Genomic DNA, 19,718 nt, shown 5'->3' with positions numbered 1-19,718 from the left:
GGCTCTGAGCGAAGTTTCCCAGGCTGAAATAAAGCGGGCTTGCAGCAGGGCAGGGCCAGGGAAGGCTGCTGAGGGCCGTGTCGCCGAGCGGGGCCACGTCACGCTTTCCACCCCGAGGCCGGCCGGGTGCTGCCGGAGCATCGCCTCGGGGTCGTTTGTCGGGGAGCACCAGCAGGAGAAGGAGGCAGGGAGCAAGGAGCCATCCCCTGGTGCCGGGCCCTGCAGTGCCCCCGTCCCGCGGGGCCCCACGCACGAGCCCAGCTCCTCGGCTGCTGCCTCAGCCCTCGCCACGGCGCGAGCAAGCGGGAGCGCAGCGATCGCTCTCCGGTTTATTTCTGTCGTGTGGATCACATGGCTCTTAATGCTAAATGTTGTGTGGGGGAGGAAGATTCTCCAGCTGTAGAGCTAACAGGAGTTCAGAGGTTTTCGGTTGAACTTTGTAGTCGGTTTGGGGAAATGGCAGGCTCCTTCTGACAACCCGCGGCCCCCAAGCGTTGCTGTTCTGCCTGGGACTCCCCTGCAAGCCCACACAGCCCCTGCCCCGTCGGGCCCTTACACACGGGCTGTATATGTGTAAGGCGTGCCCCGTGCCGAGGCAGGGCTGGATGTGGCTGGGGCCTCTGCCGCCGCCGGGCACAGCAGGATCAGACGACGCTGGCGGCACGCGGGGCTCGGCCGCGGGGCTCGGGGAGCTGCCCGGGCTGACTCGTTTTGTTACCATAAGCACGCTGGGTTTAATTTTATTGTAAGCCATTAAAAAGCTATCCACTTGCCTGCGATCTGATTTCATCTCCTAGCTCTGCTAACGCTGCCAGGGTGACCGAAAGGTGGCTTTGGAGGATTAGGCGGGGGTTCTCCGTCAATGTGCGCGCATCCCCGGGGCGGGTGCCGGGAGGTGCGGTGCGCGCTGGCTGGGGCCGTTTCGGTCCTGAGCACCGCTGAGCGGCCCCGCTGGTATCCGGACCCCGTGCCCGAGGGGGCCACGAGAGCCCGGGCACGGCGTGGCACCTGCAAGCACCCAGGAGCCGGCAAAGACACGGGTGGCTGATGTAAGCAGAGCCCGGAGTTGTGCAACCGGCTCGTTGCTGTAGCGAAGCGTCACCCGATCAGCGCGGTTCAGGTGCGCGGCTGGTGACTGGTGCGGGCCCAAGGCTGTTCCTGGTGCTAGGCTCGAGGGGACGACGCGGGGCGGCCGCCTTGTGGCTCTAGGGGGAGGTTTGGCCCTTGTGCTCGTGCCCAAAGCCGCGCTGGCTGCCTCCATCCACACCGGGGGTGTGGGTGGGGACGGGCTCGCCGTCTGCGTGCAGGGAGCTTGCACGCAGCTACCGTGAGCGGTGAGCTCTGCCCGAGGCGCTGCGTCCCCGTCACACCACAACAGGGGCACGGAGGAGGTGCGAGCCAGCTCGGGGGGGAGCGGCGCCGTTTGCTCTGGGCTGGTGGCTGTGATGGAGGGGAGTGCAGGGGACGGGAAGCGCCGGCTGCGCCTGCCCGCGAGGCCGAGGTGGTGGCACGGGAGGCCTCCGGCGCCTGGGGCGGCTCAGAAGCGCTGCTGGGGAGTTCGGGCTCGGTGCTGAAACCCGTGCCTAAAAACAGAGAGTGAGAAACGTGCAGGCAGCGCTGTCAGCGCAGGGCTGTGCTCAGCGGGTCCCCGGTCCCGCTGCCGTGCCTGCTGCCGTGGGTCCCGACAAGGGCCCTGCTTGTCTGTCACTGGGTGATGCACAATACCTCTTCCTTCGGCTTCGGAGCCTCCCCAGCATGCAGGGCAGTGCCTGGTGTTGTCTGCCCCAGCAGGGAGAGCTGGCTCGAGGCTGCACGTCCTCTTGGAGCTCTGCGTCTCCCCCGCTTCTCATGCCCAGTTTCAGGACCCTGGATCTGGGAAATGCCGGTGAAGGCTTGGTGGGTTCCCCTCCCCGGCTGCTCGGGGTTGAAGCCCTGTAAATTGGGGAGGGTCATCAGGCATGTTCTTGTTTGCAGACCCTGCTTTGAGACTCCTCGTGTCCCACCATCTTCTGGGATTCTCAGAGTACTTTCAGCACGACGAAGAGCGTGTTTAGGTTCAGACGTCCATGTAGAAGAGACACAGACGTGTGCTCGCTCGCTGCCTGACCTGGCGCTGTGTTCTGCTGCTCGGGGTTCTCAAGCAGCATCTGAGCAGCCCTGGCTCGAGCCCGCGATGTTCGGACCGGGAACTGCTCGCCTGCACTGACAACTTCTACACGTGTGGCCCCTGCGAATGCTGTTCCCGGCCCTCTGTACGCAGCAGGAGCCCTGCAGCCAGCCTGGCTGGGAGCGAGCTGTGCCAGCGCTTAGAAATAGGTGGGAGCAGCGTTGGGTTTTCCACTCACACGCACCGTATCTTCCTTATGCTTTTTTGTGGGTTTAGGACAGTTGCCTGGTAGGAGGCACGCAGCTCGGCTCCTTGGCAGGGGATCGCTGTGCTGCTCTGCAGATCCGTTTTCTGTCTCTTGCTTGGCTGGCTCCGCGAAAGGAAACTTTAAGTTTTGTTTCCTGAGCTGACACCTTGGAACTCGGGACGCATCCCCGCAGCGGTGCTGAGCAGCGTGCAGCAGCACCGGGCGCTCGCCGGGCAGGAGCAGCGGGAAGGGCTGCCAGCGCTCCTTGCAGGGGAAAAGAAGCGAGATTTGCATTGAGAAAACTGGGAAAATGCTTTAAGTAGTTGAGCTTCTCGCAGGGCTTAGGCGTGCGGGCCGGCGGGGCCGGCAGAGGTGTTCACTTCTGGTTCTTTTGGGAAGGATGCGGCCGAGCAGCGTGTCAGCTGAGGGTGCTACGTGCTGGGGGCCCTGGGGAGGAGAGGACCGGTCCCCTGCTCCGTCCTGCCCGGGCTCGGTCTGCGCCCATGGCTCGGGTGCAAAGCCCACGGCGTGGTGGTGCTGAAGGGGTGAGGTGGCAGCGTTGCCGAGCTGTCAGCCCCTGTCTCGTTAGCGCTCTCTGTTGATGCTTTTAGATGCCTCCAGTTCAGTCCATGCTGTGGTGGTATAAGGCTGCGTACGCTCCCCGAAGCACCATGGCATGAAATGGAGGCTCCTAGAAGCAAGATGGAAGAAGGTACGGTACCGGCGGTGGCCCCGCCACGGAGTCGCTTCCTCTGCCTCTTGCGCTGCTGTTTGCTGGGGGGAGAAGGGAGCGGGGCAGAGCCCCCAGGAGAGGCCGCGGTGGAGGCGATGCCGCTCCTGCCCCAGGTCTGTCCCATCCCGTCCCGTCCCATCCCGATGCACGGTACCAGAGCTGGCGGGCAGCAGGAGCGGGTGGCAGCGCTCCCACCGCAGGGACGCGTCCTTCACCAGAGGCTTTTTTATCCGTGAGAGACCGGGACGGACTTGGAGAGCTGTGAGCGCTCTGCTCGGAAAGGAGCGTGGTTCCTGGGCGCTGCGATGCTCACAGGTTGTGCTTTTGTGTCTCGTTGCATCACAGAAAAGCAGGGTCCAGAGCGGAAGAGGATTAAAAAGGAGCCCGCCACGAGAAAGCCTGGCTTGCTGTTTGGAATGGGCCTTTCAGGAATCCGGGCAGGCTACCCGCTCTCCGAGCGCCAGCAAGTCGCTCTTCTCATGCAGATGACAGCCGAGGAGTCTGCAAACAGCCCAGGTGAGCTTGGGAGCAGCTCCGTGCTGCTGCCCCGGGGGGCGGCGCTGCGAGGGGCGAGCTCTCTCCCGGCTGTTTCTGCCCCCTGTCCGAGCCCTGGTGGACGTCTCCTGCTCCAAAGCAGCGAGCGGCGCGGCACAGTTGGGCGCAGGAGGGCGGCTGCGCTGCCGCAGGGCTCTGCCAGGCCCCTGGGTGCTGGGTGCGGGGGAGCGTTGTGAACCGAGGCCAAACACCAGCCTCTGGTCTTTCGGCGTTCCTTCTGGGGAGCAGGATGAGGCTGATGATAGCCAGCGCGCACTGTAACGTGAGATGCAGCGCAGCTGGAATGTGTTTACCACGGATTTGGGATTTTGGTAATTTTTATCTGTTGCGTGACCCCCCCCTCTGGGGTTTTTAGAGGCGCAGCGTGCTATCCGTGTGCGTACATCTGCATCCTACACACGGACGCTGCAGCTTTTAGCCGCCTGTTTTGTTGTCCTTAACACAAATCTAGCTGCTTATGTTGCTGTTACTTGAAAACCAGCAAAAAGCTGTGTAGTCTTCAGAGCATTCAGCTGTTCCCAGAAAATGTGCTCCCCTCCCAAGGCTGTCAGACCTCACATGTGCTTGGTAAAAGGCCACTTCCCTTAGGAAATGAGGTTTTAGGGTAAGGAGCTGCATTGTCTACTCCTAAATCATGGGATTGCCTACAGTCTTTGCAAGGACTGCAGTTCTCTCCAGCGGGCTTTGGCAGCCTGCAATTAATATCTGTATTACACACACACAGGCTTTCCTCTGTCTTCACATCAACTTCAGAGGCTGTTAACTCTCAGTGCCTTGCGGAGAGCTTTTCAGTGGCGAGGCGAGATGAAATGCGTTGCAACAGCTCCCTCTAAGGGTTTAGGTCTCGCTTTGAGCTGCAGTTCTTGACTGTGTTCTCTCCTCCTCGCAGTTGACACAACACCAAAGCATCCCTCTCAGTCCACAGTTTGTCAGAAGGGAACTCCTAACTCTGCCTCCAAAACCAAAGATAAAGTAAATAAGAGAAACGAGCGAGGAGAGACTCGGCTGCATCGAGCTGCCATCCGAGGAGATGCCCGGCGCATCAAGGAGCTCATCATCGAGGGTGCGGATGTCAATGTGAAAGACTTTGCAGGTGAGCAGCACCACACCAGGAGCTCTGTGCTTTGCCGTCGGGTTGGATGTTCCGCCCGGAGAGTGGCTCCTACCAGGGAAAGTTGTTCCCTTACGACACAGGTTTGCTACCTGAAAAGGAGAGATTAACCAAAAACAATGATTTTGCCTTCAGGGGAGGAAAACATCTTGCTGTCCTTTAAAAAAAGAAAACTACAGATTTCTAAAAGTAAAAAATCCTTGGAAAACACCTGCTCATGTGTTGGAGTTTGGCAGCCAAAGTCTTGGGCTGTCCCGGCTGCACCCACCCTGCTCCTGCCAGGCTGGGGGTGCGGAGCTGGGCGCGATCCCTGCTCCCCCTGGGGCTCTCGTGGCTCTGTGCTCTTAAACGGGACCGGGACCCTCTGGGCCGTTTCTTGTTCCACGCAGGTGATGCCCGAGAAGTCTGGAGGAGGATTTGCAAAGGGAGGCAGGCTGTTTTAGCTCTTTTTTTTTTTTTACTTAAAATGTAAGAAACGTGCATAAAGATATGAAAACACTAGGTTTGTGGAGTCGTCACTCCGGAGTCGAATGGCTAATGCTGTCAGTCCTGGGGCTGTACCCAACGCGGGGTGCTGCTGAGAGGAACCACGCCGCTCCTGCACTCCTGCACTGACGAGGAGGCTAAATTAGCACGAGGCAGCCTCTCTTCCGGCACGTCCAAGAGCTCGACTTTGCTCTTTGCTGTTCTCTTTGCACGATTTTTTGGCTATAAATAGCTATGCGTGTTCCTCTGCCTGGGTGATTAATATCAGTGCTAGACGGAGGTATCAGCTGTGATTAATTCTGGGCACAGGTGCCCCTTGCTAACGCTCCCGATGAAGGTAACGGGCGAGCTCCCACGGCGCTATCAGCAAAACACCCAAGGAGCCGCGCGCGTTTGCTGGGAAACTTCAAAACAGCTTCTGCTTAAAAATAGTCTGTTTGAACATGATAAAATATTTCATCCTGTGTTCTTCAGAGGTTTGTTTGAGAACGAGAGCCGCTGTTACTGTGGAGATGGGCTGTTTGGTTTCTCTCCGAGATCAGGGCCTGTTTTGCCGTGGCATGGCTGCTTGCTTTGGAAAGCACACAGAAAATATTTGTTAGGTCTGTGTGGGGGATGTTTCGGAGCAGTGTCTGTAGCTCAGAACTCAGCCCTGCTGTAGGAGGCCGTGTTTCTCTTACAGACAAGTTGGAAGGGGAAGGGATTTGAGACCCAGCTCCCGCATGGCATCAGCACATCTCCCAGTTTCATAGCCAGAACTTCGCCTTCGGGTTTGCCAGGGCTGTGCCGTTTCTAGCAGACAGTCTGACTGCCCGCGGTGCAGCCCGAGGGGAAGCTGGGGCTGGTCCTGCAGGGTGCCCCGAACTGCAGGGCAGGGCTGCAGGCTCCTGACACAGGCAGCGGTGGTGCACAGAGGTTGCTTTTCCCTGTCTCTGACTCTCTCCGTGAAGGTGATGCCCAACTCCCGGTGTCTGTTTGCTTGCAGGCTGGACGGCGTTGCACGAGGCATGCAACCGGGGTTACTACGATGTTGCAAAGCAGTTGCTTGCTGCAGGCGCAGAAGTCAACACCAAGGGGTTGGACGATGACACCCCGCTGCACGACGCAGCGAATAACGGGCACTTCAAGGTTGGTTGTGGCTGGATTCCACGGCTCTCTTTCAATGACTTTTTTCTTCTTGTGTGTCAAGCAGCCACCTGTGCAAATGCAGAGATTCTGGTTATTTTATTATCGTTTGCTGCTGATAGCCGTGTAGCGGTGAGAACCTCCTGCCCCCGTACTGCTCAGCATTTTACTTGCACAGGAGGAGAGTTCATTCTGGAGCACAGGGAGAGAGCATGGCTTTGCAGCTGGTTCTTCTCCCCGTTTTCCTGCCCAAATTGATTCACATTGCTGTTTTTTGTCTTCTTTCTTATCAATGTCTGTTAGTGCCCCAGGGCTTGTCCTGTGGCTGACAGCGGGCTGCTCTCCAGCTTGAGCATGTCCCCTTTTTGTTATATGTAAAAGATTACCAAAAAAACCCCAACAGATTCAAAACACCTTTATGAACACTTACAGTCTCAATTTCCATTTTCAGGTGGTGAAATTGTTGTTGCATTATGGAGGGAATCCTCATCAAAGCAACAGGAAGGGGGAGACACCTTTAAAAGTAGCTAATTCTCCCACCATGGTGAACCTGCTCCTGGGGAAGACGACGTACCCCTCCAGCGAAGAGAGCTCAACAGGTGAGGCTGACCTTTTCGTGCATGTGGAAGCAAGGTCTGTGGCCTGCAGCTGTCTGGTAATAGAGACATTGAGAGGACAGTGAAGTTAGGCTGTTTTCAGAGCATCTGCACGCTGCTGTCACAGTCAGGAGCCCAGCTGTAGCTGTAACCCAATTACAGGCGAGGTAACTGCCAGCCCGTAGCTCCGGGAGCTCTAGCTCTTTGCCCTGGGAGCCCACGCTGAGATCACTTGCCTGGTGCATTCGAGATGTAGGATGGGAAGTCAGTTGCAGGTAAATGGATATTTTACATTTAAAAAGTGGGTGACCTCCCAGCTTGTGCACAGACAGGAGGACGTTGGAGCAACGCTGAGGTTTTCAGGCTGCGCTGCCACCCAGCAGCGTGCACTGCGAGCGCCCGCCCCGCCGGTGCCACTGCTGTGCCTGAGCCAGGTGGGAAACATCACAGGCTTCATTAGTGCTAATTGGAGGAAACATTCCTGTCTTACGGGGAGTCTTGGCCTACCCTATTTGCAGTCATAATCCTGTTAAAAAGTTTTTCCCTTGCTACACGCTGGATGTTCTCAGGAGCACGCCTCGCAGGGCAGAGAGTGGATGACTGTTCCCTTCTAAAAGATCTTCCAGCTCGGCGTTTCGGGCCTGCAGCTGCAAGCTTAGCAAAGGCTGGGGGAGGAAAGGGGTGGCAGGGCCCCTTTCAGGCCTTAACGCGTTGTTTTTCTCCCTCTGCAGAGACCTCGGAAGAGGAGGATGCCCCGTCCTTCGCTCCCTCCAGCTCTGTTGATGGCAATAACACAGACTCAGAGTTCGAGAAGGGTTTGAAGCACAAACCCAAGGCCCAGGAGCCCCCCAAAACCATCACCCCGGTGAAGGATGAGTATGAATTTGATGAGGACGATGAACAGGACCGGGTCCCGCCAGTCGATGACAAACATTTGCTGAAAAAGGATTACAGAAAAGAGACTAAAGCAAACAGTTTCATTTCCATACCCAAAATGGAAGTGAAAACTTATACTAAAAATAACACAATTACACCAAAGAAAGCTGCCCACCGCATCCTGTCGGACAGCTCGGACGAGGAGGAGACCAGCGTTGCTGTGGGGACGGGGGAGAAGCTGCGACTTTCGACCCACTCGATATTGCCCAGCAGCAAGATTCGGGAGCCTGCCAGCACAAAGCCGCAGAAGGAGAAAAGCAAAGTAAAAAAGAAGCGGAAGAAGGAGACGAAAAGCAAAGAGGTTCGATTTGGCAAAAAAAATGACAAATTTTGTTCCTCTGAATCAGAGAGTGAAAACGTGGAGAGTGAGGAGGATGATAGAGACTCTCTTCAGAGCTCTAGCTGTGTAAAGGACTCCAGGCTAGTGCTAAAAGAATCCTCCTTGTTTAACTCTCTGTCTGCCTCATCGACCTCTTCTCATGGGAGTTTAGGGTCCCAGAAACATAATCCTAATCTTACAGAACAGCACTCCAAGCACTGGAGGACGGACAATTGGAAAACCATATCTTCTCCAGCTTGGTCAGACGTCAGTTCCTTATCGGACTCCACAAGGACGAGGCTGACGAGCGAGTCAGACTACTCGTCCGAGGATTCGAGCTTAGAGTCGCTAAAGCCAGTCAGGAAGAAACCAGAGCACAAAAAGAAAAACAACCCACACAACACTGTTTCTGAGAAAAAGAATTCATTCCATAGCAATGTGGATGGAGCAATTCCAAAGCTGGACAAGGAGGGGAAGGTTGTTAAAAAACATAAAACAAAACATAAACATAAAAACAAGGAGAAGGGACAGTGTCCCATCAGCCAAGACATTAAAATAATCAAAACTTTTTCTTTTGAGTTTGAGGACTCTAAACAAAAGCCTGAGAAAGGCTTGATAGTAGAGACAGAAAATCCAGTCGAAAACAAATTGAAAGTGTTAAAGCATGAGCGAGAACACTGTAAGAAGGAAGAAAAACTCCCCAAAGGTAAAGTGGAGGAGAAAGAATGGTTGTTTAAAGATGAGACTGGAAAATCCTCTAAAGAGGAGAAATCATTAAGAAAAGTCAAAGAGGGTAGTAAAGACATGAGCAAATCCTTCAGAGAAGGATTAAGTAAATCAGAAAAAGAGAAACCTGTAAAGGAGAAGTCTCCCAAAGAGGAGAAGCCAAGAATACACAAGGAGGAGAGAAAGAAGAAGTCAAAGGACAAGCAGTCAAAATCTGAAAAGAAGAATGAGCTGAAAGAGGAGAAAGTTACTAAGCTAGAGAAAGAAAAATCCTTCAAGGAAGAGAAGGAAAAATGCAAAAAAGAAAAAATGTACAGGGATGAGTCTGGGTTTGATGAGTTTAATAACAAAAACCAATTTCCCGAAAGCGAGGACACAAAGTTCAGCCTCTCGGATGATCAGCAAGAGAGGTGGTTTTCAGACTTGTCTTCTGATTCCTCCTTCGATTTCAAAGGCGAGGATAGCTGGGATTCTCCGGTAACAGATTTCAGGGAGATTAAAAATGACACTGTGGCAAAACTAATCATAGAGCCAGTGAAAGAGGAAATTAAAGACAAGAAAAAGGAAAACAAAACGAAGGAGAAGAAAGAATACAACGAGAAACGTAATGAAAAGGACGCTTTCTTAAAGAAGAAAGACAGAGACTACGTGGACAAAAGCTCCGAGAAGAAAAAGGACCAAACAGACAGACACAAAGCTGCTCCTAGCTATTTGCCTGAAAAGGATAAGAAAAGGAAGGATTCTGCAGAGAGTGTCAAGGAGAGGAAAGAAAAAGATACAGGTGAAACCAACAAAGATAGAAAAGATTCCTCTGATGGCTCTAAAGACCGAAAAGATAGTAAAACAAAGCAGGAGGAGCCCTATCGAGATGACTTCAAAGAATATGGCTGTGAAACCTTCTTCAAGGATAAGTCTGATGCTGAGTTCAGTGGCAAAACCCTGGAGAGTTGGGAGCGGCACCATTCTGGGAAGGAAAAGGAGAAGAAAGATGCTCCCGACAAGGAAAAAAAAGAAAAAGTGAAGCCAGAAAAGTACAAGGAAAAATCCAAAGAAGGCGACAAGGAGAAAAGTGAAAAAGCTGCTCCTGAGAAAATCCCAAAAGACAAAGAACTCGAAAAGGGTTTCAAAGAGAAAAAAGAGAGTAAGGAAAAATACAAAGACCTGCACAGCAAAGACAAAGAAAGGAAGAGTTCCTTCGACCAGGTCAAAGAGAAGAAAGAGAAAAACTTTGTGGATCGAGAGGACTTCTCCGAGAAAAAGGATGAGAAGAAAGGCAAGGAGAAGAGCTGGTACAGCATTGCGGACATCTTCACAGATGAAAGCGAAGACGAGAGGGATGATTACAGCTTGACTGGGTTCAAAGTCAGCGAATCCGTTGGGAGCGAAATGCACCGGCTGGACAGCCTGCAGGAGAAGGATGAGGGCGCAGCTGCTGAGAAGGAGCTGTACCCCGAGAAACACCGCAAGTACTCCTCCGACCGGCAGCACTCGGGAGAGAAGCAGAAAGATAAGGATTCTAAGGAGAAGAAGAAGGACAAAGGAACATCGGAAGGGGGGAAGGAGAAGAAGGAGAAGAATTCCTTTGAAAAACACAAAGAAAAGAAAGATAAGGATTCTTCGGAGAAGTACAAAGACAGGAAAGACAGAACGTCCATAGATTCCAATCAAGAGAAGAAAAACAAGCAAAAGCTCCCGGAAAAGGTTGAGAAGAAACATGCCAGTGACGACAAGGTGAAGAACAAGCATAAGGAGAAGCTGGATAAGGAGCATTCCAAAGAGAAAAAGTCTTCAAAAGGAGGAGAGTCAGAGAAGAGCCTGTTGGAGAAATTGGAGGAGGAGGCTCTGAACGACTATAGGGATGACTCCAACGACAAAATCAGCGAGATCTCTTCTGACAGCTTCACAGACAGAGGACAAGAGCCAGGACTGACCAGCCTCTTCGAGTCTTCGAATCTCTCTCTTACTGATGCCTCTGAAGAAAAGTTTAAGGACGCTCTCCCTTTACCCTGCTTGCAGGACAAACTCAAGGAGAAGGAGAGACACAGGCATTCCTCATCTTCATCAAAGAAAAGCCACGAGAAGGAAAAAGCAAAGAAGGAAAAGACAGAGAAAAAGGAAAAATCAGATGAATTCAAAGACTGCAGTAGCAGAAAGGATTCCAGTCATTATGAAAAAGATTTCTCTGTGGATGGGGAGGCTTTTAGCACTTCCTACAATATGAAGGCAGAGCCTGATGAGGAACCAGAGAAAAGCATTGATTACTTATTTTCTGAAAAGAAAGATAAAAATGATTCTGAAAGAGAGCTGTCAAAGAAGGTGGAAAAAGAAAAGACTTATGGTTCCAGTGCCATCAGCACAGTTAAAGAGAAAAAGAAGCGAGATAAACACAAGGAAAAATGGAAGGAGGAAAAGGAAAAGCATAGAGACAAACACACAGATGGCTTCTTCAAGCATCACAAAGACGAGCCAAAGTCAACACTTAAAGAGAAGGACAGTCCTCAAGTTACCACCTTTAAGGACAAATCAAAGGAGGAAAACCTCAAATTCGGTGAAACCAAACTCAAGGAGAAGCTCAAGGAGAACCAAGAGAAAGACAAAACGGAGTCAATAAAAATAAGCAATGGCAATGAAAAAATAACCCTTTCCAAAGACAGCGGCAAGAAGGATGCCAGGCCAAGGGAGAAGCTGCTGGGAGACGGTGATCTGATGATGACCAGCTTCGAGAGGATGCTGAGCCAGAAAGACCTGGAAATCGAGGAGCGCCACAAAAGGCACAAAGAGAGAATGAAGCAAATGGAGAAAATGAGACACAGGTCCGGAGACCCCAAGCTAAAGGACAAAATTAAAAGCTCAGAAGACGTTCGCAAGAGGAGTCTGGATCTGGCAACAAAGAAGCCATTAACGCTGGATACTCAGCTCAAGGACAAGAAGCTCAAGGAGCTGGGCCCGCTGACTCCCATACTGTCACCGGAAAACAAGGCACAACCCGCTGTTGGCACGGACTCCAAGGACTGGATAACGGGCCCTCAGCTGAAGGAGATCCTCCCAGCCTCCCCCAGGCCGGATCAGAACCGGCCGACGGGAGTCCCAACCCCGGCATCCGTCGTGTCGTGTCCGAGCTACGAGGAGGTGATGCAGACGCCCAGGACTCCTTCGTGCAGCAACGAAGACTACACGGACCTGATGTTTGAGTGCGCGGACTCGCAGCACTCGCTGCCCATATCCACCATGTCCATGAACGCATGTTCTCCATCCTTCTTTGACAGATACGCAAACGTTTCGGGTGGCCTCCCCGAGAACCCGAGTCAGACCCCGACCCGTACCATACCCTCCACGAACCTTTATCGCTCCATCTCTGTTGATATCAGAAGGGCACCTGAGGAAGAGTTCACTGTTGGAGATAAATTTTTCAGGCAGCAAAGCGTCCCGGCGACATCAAATTATGACTCTCCGGTGCAGCATTTAATGGAGGAAAAAGTTCCCCTTCCTTCTGTTCCCACCGAGAAGTTCCAGTGTCTGTCTCCTGGGTATTACTCACCAGATTATGGGGTTTCGTCACCAAAAGTGGAGGCTCTGCACTGTCCGCCAGGGGCTGTCAGCGGAGTCGCCCAGTCTCCTGAAAGTGTCTTTTCTGGTTTACAAGCAAAATCCTCCCCTTCGCACAGAGATGAACTGCTGGCTCCTTCGGTAGAAAGTGCTCTTCCCCCTGACCTTGGCATGCCGTTGGACACCACGGAAGAGCAGCAGGCTACTGCCTCCATCATGCCTCCAGAACCTACCTACCTACCACCGATCGAAGAAAACCATTTCAGTTCGGGTATACCAGAACAAAACAACATAGACTGGGATAACCCTCCTTCCAGAAACCCCGACGCTGCAATGCCTCCCAGCTTGATGGCTAACACAGCCGAGCACTCTGTCACCTGGTCCATGGGCTCAGAGCTTCTGATGAAATCTCCCCAGAGGTTTTCCGAGTCCCCCAAGCCTCCGCTCTGTTCCCTAGAGCCGATTCATCCTACACCAGTAGCCTTCATTCCCACAGATACGTCCTACCCTGTTTCTCCGATATCTTACCCGCTGTCAGTGTCTGAGCCGGGGCTCGATGAAGTCAAGGAAGATGCTGAGGAAGCAGTTCCAGGAGAAATAGCAAATGCTGAAGAGCAAGCCCCGTACATGTCCCCCACGAGGTTAGACACATTCTTCAATAACTGCAAGCCTCTTCCAGAGGAGGCACCCGAGATACCTCCGGAGCCCCCTTGTATGCCAGCAGAACCTCAGGCAGAAGTTGTTAGCGCGCCAGAGAACAACTATATAGAAAACACCACCACCACGCCGGCAAATACAGAGGAGGCGGTGACGTGGCCCGATCCGTTCACCAACACCGAAGATGATTTGGACCTCGGCCCCTTCTCGCTGCCGGAGCTGCCGCTCCAGCCTAAGGATGTGGCGGAGACGGAGATGGCCGAGGCAGAACCAGTGGAAGAAAGCCCAGTGACAGCTTCAGAAACGAGCGCTGGCATCATCAAAGCCAGCGCGCCTGCGGTAGCTGCCGGGGACGCGGAGGAGCCCCCAGCCAGCCAGGCAGCTGCTGCCCTGCCTCTGGAAGCAGAGCCGCAGGCGGAGGAGCAGAAATCGGAAGCGGCCGCGCAGGATGCCACCTCGGAAGGGCTCAACGGAGCTGAAGAAAAAGGAGGGGAAGACGCGGAAGCCCAGACTCTCCAGCCAACCTCGTCGGAGTCTGCCCAGGCCGAGAGCAAGGAGGTGGAGGTGGTGCAGGAGGACCTGTCCTCCTCCGGCGGGGTGCCGGAGAGCAGCTCCCAGGCCTGTCCCCCGCCCGCGGCCAGCGCCGAGGGCAGCGCCGTGCCGGAGAGCGCCGCGGCACGCGCGGGGAGCCAAGTCTCTTCCTCCCAGACCGATGCGCCTCCAGGGAACGCGCAAGCAGAAACTGTTGAGCCGGTACAAAAACCGGTAGCAGAAGCTCCCAAACCGCCCAAAATAGAAGAGATTCCTCAGCGGATTACCAGGAACCGGGCTCAGATGCTCGCCAACCAAAACAAGCAGAACGCCGCGTCTTCTGAGAAGGAATTTCCTCCTGTTTCTGCGCCTGCCACACGTGCCAAAGGCCGCATTACGGAGGAGGACGATTCCCAGACTCAGCACCCGCGAAAACGCAGGTTCCAGCGCTCCAACCAGCAGCTGCAGCAGCAGATCAACACGTCCACCCAGCAGACTCGGGAGATGATACAGCAAACTCTGGCAGCTATTGTAGACGCTATAAAATTGGACGACATCGAACCTTACCACAGCGACAGATCCAACCCCTACTTTGAGTACCTCCAGATCAGGAAAAAGATTGAAGAGAAGCGGAAAATCCTCTGCTACATTACTCCCCAAGCTCCTCAGTGCTATGCTGAGTATGTCACCTACACGGGCTCCTACCTGTTGGATGGCAAGCCTCTCAGCAAGCTCCATATCCCAGTGGTGAGTGGCCTCTCTGGTTCTGCAGCATTCAATTTAAAGCACAGGGTCGGGGGCTCTGCCCTCCCTTGCTGCTACAAGCACAGCCAGATTGTCCCCTCGTGCACCCAGAGCGCGTGCTCACGATGGCAAAACTAAGCCTCGCTAAGTGGATGGCTGCGTGATAAGTGCATCCTCTGAGAGGTGTTTTTGCAGAGGAGGCCTTAGGCTGTGCTTAGGAACCTGAGATTTGTTCGGGCTTTAGAGCGAGTTTATGTGAATCCACTGGATTTGAGGCCAGAAGGCAAAATCGCTTTTACAGGCAGCGCAGTAATTGGATGATGAACCTAGGAGACTGCGGGAAAAAGATAGCTGCTCTTAACTCCTGCCTCCCTTTTACCCAGCCCCAATATTTGACTTGCCAGTAGCCCTCACTCCTTGGCAGTGGGATCTGTGTTGTGCTGCTGTGCTGCACGAACGGCCTTTGCAGACACAGGTGCATCAATAACCTCGGTGCTGCAGGCATAAATCGGGGCTCCAGCCAGAGGAGGAGGGTCAGGCCCTGCCTTCCTCCCTGCTGCAGCCGCTGCAAAGTACCCAGGTCTGGCAGTATTTGTGTTGCCTGTTGAGAACAGCGGTGTGGTCCGAGTGCGAGTTACCGGTTGCGTGAGTTAAGACACGCTTCGCCTGCCACAGCACCGTGGTGGTCGTAGCCCACGGTCACATCTGCTCCTTCCTGCCCAGACCAACCTCTCCCCTGTCCTGCAGCTTGTGCTGGGCTTGGGGTGTGCGGAGCAGGGAAGAGCGGGACCTGCGGGGCTGGGCTGCCCCTCCGCTCTGTTCCGGGGCTGCTTCCTCGCCCCCGAGACAGATGAGGACACGGACACCGCCTCGGTGTCCAGGCTGGGCTGCTCCTGCTGGTATTTCTCTACCAGTCTCATCCCTTTGGTTGGACGTGCTCCACCCGCTGCCCTTGTTCGTGGCCGTGCCGTGAGCTGCTGCACACCCAGCTCTAACCTCGTGCTGTCTGCCCGCAGATCGCCCCGCCGCCGTCGCTCGCGGAGCCCCTGAAGGAGCTCTTCAAGCAGCAGGAAGCCGTCAGGGGGAAGCTGCGGCTCCAGCACAGCATAGAGCGGGTAAGGCAGCGCTCTGAGGAGTTCCTGCGTGGGAACAGGTCCTGAATTGCCTTTGCTGGGGAAACCGAGGCTGCCACGCTCACTGCTCTGTTTGCTCTTCCCCAGGAGAAGCTCATCGTCTCCTGTGAGCAGGAGATTTTGAGAGTTCACTGTCGGGCAGCGAGGACTATTGCAAACCAGGCGGTGCCCTTCAGTGCCTGCACCATGCTGCTGGACTCCGAGGTCTACAACATGCCTCTAGAAAATCAGGTCAGTGCCTGTCTTAGTGGTGAAGGAGTGTCTCAGAGGTGCTGTACACGATCCCGGGGCCGACGGGCTTTTCCAGACAGAGGAACGCAGGCAGGAGCCAGGAAAGCTCCTCCTGCCCGGCTGCTGCTCACACAGCACGGCTCCCAGGTGCAGGACTCGCTGCCTAAGACCTGCCCAGCTCGCCCGGGCTGGCTCAGTTCCTGGGGGCTCGAACTGCACGCGGTGGGGTGGATTCCCTGTGTGTGTGCGGGGAAGGGAACGCGCCAGGAACACGGCGACACGGGGAGCATCGTGTCTCTTTGGAAGCAGAGATGGCTCACATTTATCAGGGAGTCTCAGGACACTCTGCCCTTCTTGATCAGGATCATCTGCACATTTGGGAGCTTCATTTTACTGCACTCTGGGATATCTTTTCCTGTCAAATAACAGAGAGAGAGCCATTAAATTAACTTGTATCTGAATACCGGCTTTGAAAGGGTGATGCACAGCCCATGGAAAAGGGGCATTTCTTCCCTGCTTTCACGTGGTTCTGTGCCAGAGCTGGGCAATTGCGTTGGGGCTCTGCAGCCGGCTCTGTGAGAGCAGAGGGGCGCAGCCGCAGCCACGCCACCCCGCCAGACCCTCTGCAGGCCCGCAGTGCAGGAGGGATCCCGGCAGCAGCAGGATCGCGGGGTTTAGTGGTCACCTGGTGACCTGGGAGCCTTGATTGATTTATCCCTCGGCATTTCCCAGCCACGAGGTGCCTGTGCTTCAGCAACGTGCTCTCGTGCGTGAGTTGGAGGAGATGGAGCGGTGCGGGTGCTGTGCTGGGCTGGCACAGGTCTCCTGCACGGAAAGGGAAAGCCGGCAGTGCCTGCGTGCACGTTTGTGTGTCTGTCTCGGGCTGCAGCCCCTAGCCAAGGGCTGCAGGAGCAGCTGGGAGCCGCACGCTGTTCTCCCTCCCTGCAGGCGCCTTTCTTGTTTCTTCAGCCCTGTTTCTGGTCAGCGTGTGCCGTAAGAGGGGTTTGGATATGGCCTGTTACACCTTTGGTTGTTTAAAGTGAAAAAAAAATATAAATAAATCGCCATGTAATTCCCTGTCGCTGTCTTCTGCTTAGGGAGACGAAAACAAATCGGTCAGAGACCGTTTCAACGCGCGACAGTTCATTTCCTGGTTGCAAGACGTGGATGACAAGTACGATCGGATGAAGGTGAGAGGCGCGGGTGTGATGCTGGGAGCAGGTCCTGCTGCTCGGCGCCCCGGGGAGGCTTTCGGTGACAGCGGTCCCAGCCGCGGGGACAGCAAACCACTCGGTTGGGCTGGATGCTGCTTTGGGAAGCTGCGTTTTTGTGGTTTCCAAAAATCCGCTGGGCGCAGGCGTCCCCACGTGGTGCGGGCAGCACAGCTGGTGGGAAGGGCTCTCTGTCCTCGTCTTCAGGGGCAGCGATGGCAAGAATCGAATCCTGTCCCGGGACCTCTGCGAAGCAGTGGGGGCTTCCCAGATGTCCTGAGTCCTGCTTCCCTTTCTGCGAGGCTGTGCAGGGTGTCCGTGGCTCCACATGCTGCGCTGTCCCATGCGATCCCTGTGGGTCCCCAGCCTTTGCTGGGTGGGACCAGCATCGGGAGCTTTTCCTGCCCTGTCCCACTCACCCCTCACCTCTGCTTGTTTTTTTTTCCCCGATCCAGACGTGCCTGCTCATGCGACAGCAACACGAGGCTGCTGCCTTGAACGCGGTGCAAAGGATGGAGTGGCAGCTGAAGGTGCAGGAGCTGGACCCCGCGGGGCACAAATCCCTCTGCGTGAACGAGGTGCCCTCGTTCTATGTGCCAATGGTCGACGTGAACGATGACTTTGTGCTCTTGCCGGCATGACAGTTCAAAACCAGGAGACATCACTGAAAACTGGCAAGGACGGGAGCCCTCCGAGGTCGGGCGGTCGAGCTCACATTCACCCTTACCGCTTGCTGATGAATCCCTGGTCAGAGGAGGAGGAAGCAGCTATCGGCAGAAAACAAAACAATAAGAAAAAAAATTGCACTTTCTTCACAGCGCGTCCCTCGCTTCCGGACTGACGGCAGCTCCGCCAGGCAGCGGGCCGGGGCGCATCTCCTTTCCAACCGGCTGCTGCGGCAGGGAGGCAGCCGGTCTGCGCGGGCAGCGAGCACTCACCGGCGACGGGACTGGCAGAGGCGTGGAGGGAGGAGGCCAAGGACACCATTTGTGTGTTGCAGAAGCTGCTGAGCGGGGCCAGCAACCACGCGATCCATGTACTTGTGAACACAGCGATTTCCAGCTCTCTGTTTTCCACCGCTCTGCGGATCTGCTCGCAGAGAAGCTGCAGTAGGAAACAATGGGGGGAGGGGGGGGGTGTTTGAGTTTCTGTTCCATCCTGGGTATGTCTAAAACAAACAAACAAACAAAAAAAACACAAAACAAAAAACAATTAGAAGCAAAAGACAGCGTCCGAGTTGGGCAGACGCGGCTCTGAAGGTGTGGACGGCGCCGGGCGCGAGGAGGAGCGCCCGCGGTGCCGCGGGGCCGCCGCTCGCCACCGTCTGGGAAGAGCGGAGGAAGCGGCGGGCACCGCGTGCCGGGCGGCACGGGCAGCACGTGGTGACGCAGAGAAAGGACTTTGCCAACTGTGTTTTTAATGGAGTAAAATCCATGTGGTTTATATATTTTTTTTCCTTTAATCTTGGGCATTTCGTTTCTCTTTCTGAGAACATAACTTGAAAACACTACAGAGCCAATACTCATATAAAGAAAAATTGTATCCCATAAATGCTGTACAGTTTTTATATACATTAACAATGTACTTTTGCTGCCTTCTAGATAATTTATTTTGCAACACATTACTGCACAGTTGTAAATAACTTATGTACTGTAACATCACTTTCAGTTATGTGTAAAGAAATAAATAAATTAATTAAAATTATCTTTGTATGTATAGCTCACCCCAGGCAGCGCTTTGAAGGAACCAGGAAGGGCCCGGAGGCGTGCAGCGGTGTTTGGAAGCCTGTCCGATGCGCCCGGGCTGTGCACGCAGGTCCCCTGACCGCAGTTCGTGTTGCAGAGACCCCCAGAGGCCGTCTCCCTCCCTCGTGTGGCTCCTGTCCCCATGGTGCTGGCTCTGCGGCGGTGCAGCCGGGTGCACCGAGTCGAGGAGCTGCTGCTTTGGGGCTGCAGGGCTCGGAGCAGGAAGGGGGGAGCCCAGCGCTGCCCTGGCCTTGCCGTGGCCCCAGGACCCAGGTTGTGCTGCTCGCGGCTGCCCCGTTGGCTGAATTCACTCCTGCTCTCGGGGCCTCTCCGTAAGGGGTGAGGGAGGGAAGGGGCACGCGGTGCCCCGGCTGTCCCTCCCCTGTGCTGCTGGGGCTGTCCCACTGCTGCGTGCTCTGCGCTCGCTCCGTGCACGCCCCGTGTCTGTGCCGTGGGGTTCGCAAGCAGCAGCCTGGCTCCAGCCGAGCCATCCTGTTGGCAGTCGGTCCTCGAGCACGAGTGTGCAGCACTGCAGCCGGAGGGGTTCAAGTGCCTCTCCCGCGGCCCCCGCGCCGTGCTTGCAGCTGCCACCCGCCCTTGCCTGGCACGCAGGAAGCCCGGCTGTCCCACGCCCGCCTCTCTTGCTTCCTTTTTCCAGTTTCTCCAGGCGCACACGCTGGTCAAACACCTCAGCTGCTGCTGCTTTTGGAAGCGGGGAGGTGTTGAGCACAACGCGGCTCCTCTTCCTCATGGGAGCGGCTCTGCTGGCGGGGACGGCTCAAGGGCACGGCGCAGCCCGGTCCTGCCGCTGCAGCTCAGGCTCTGCTGGGCGCAAACAGCGCGGGGGAGCGCCCGCTGTGCCGGGACGGCCGCGCACCGAGCCCCAGCTGCCACCAGCTTTGTGGCAGGTCGAGGAATCGCCCGGTTCCTGGGGCCGGGGATCTCAAAGGTTTCCCTCCATCGTGTCCCAGCGGGGGTC

General features: G+C 55.2%; 1 protein-coding gene across 6 annotated transcripts in view; it reads left to right on the top strand.

Annotated features, from left to right (window-relative positions):
* ANKRD11 (ankyrin repeat domain containing 11) overlaps nucleotides 1-18,698 on the top strand; it is a 125,126-nt gene extending 106,428 nt beyond the window's left edge. For 5 of the 6 annotated variants that reach the window (XM_083851769.1, XM_083851766.1, XM_083851770.1 and 2 more), the window contains 9 exons: nucleotides 3,433-3,603; nucleotides 4,532-4,735; nucleotides 6,225-6,367; nucleotides 6,816-6,963; nucleotides 7,692-14,422; nucleotides 15,436-15,534; nucleotides 15,640-15,783; nucleotides 16,881-16,973; nucleotides 17,450-18,698. In XM_083851769.1, coding sequence (XP_083707895.1) covers nucleotides 3,433-3,603; nucleotides 4,532-4,735; nucleotides 6,225-6,367; nucleotides 6,816-6,963; nucleotides 7,692-14,422; nucleotides 15,436-15,534; nucleotides 15,640-15,783; nucleotides 16,881-16,973; nucleotides 17,450-17,635 — 7,919 coding nt within the window. In that variant the 3' untranslated portion in view covers nucleotides 17,636-18,698. Of the gene's footprint in view, nucleotides 1-2,965; nucleotides 3,067-3,432; nucleotides 3,604-4,531; nucleotides 4,736-6,224; nucleotides 6,368-6,815; nucleotides 6,964-7,691; nucleotides 14,423-15,435; nucleotides 15,535-15,639; nucleotides 15,784-16,880; nucleotides 16,974-17,449 lie in introns of all 6 variants that reach the window. The other variant, XM_083851771.1, reaches the window with a different exon arrangement.
* Nucleotides 18,699-19,718: the final 1,020 nt, after the last annotated feature.

The sequence above is a fragment of the Anser anser genome (assembly GCF_964211835.1).
Source record: "Anser anser genome assembly, chromosome: 11".
Lineage (NCBI taxonomy): Eukaryota > Metazoa > Chordata > Aves > Anseriformes > Anatidae > Anser > Anser anser.
This window is presented reverse-complemented; position numbering and strand designations above follow the sequence as displayed.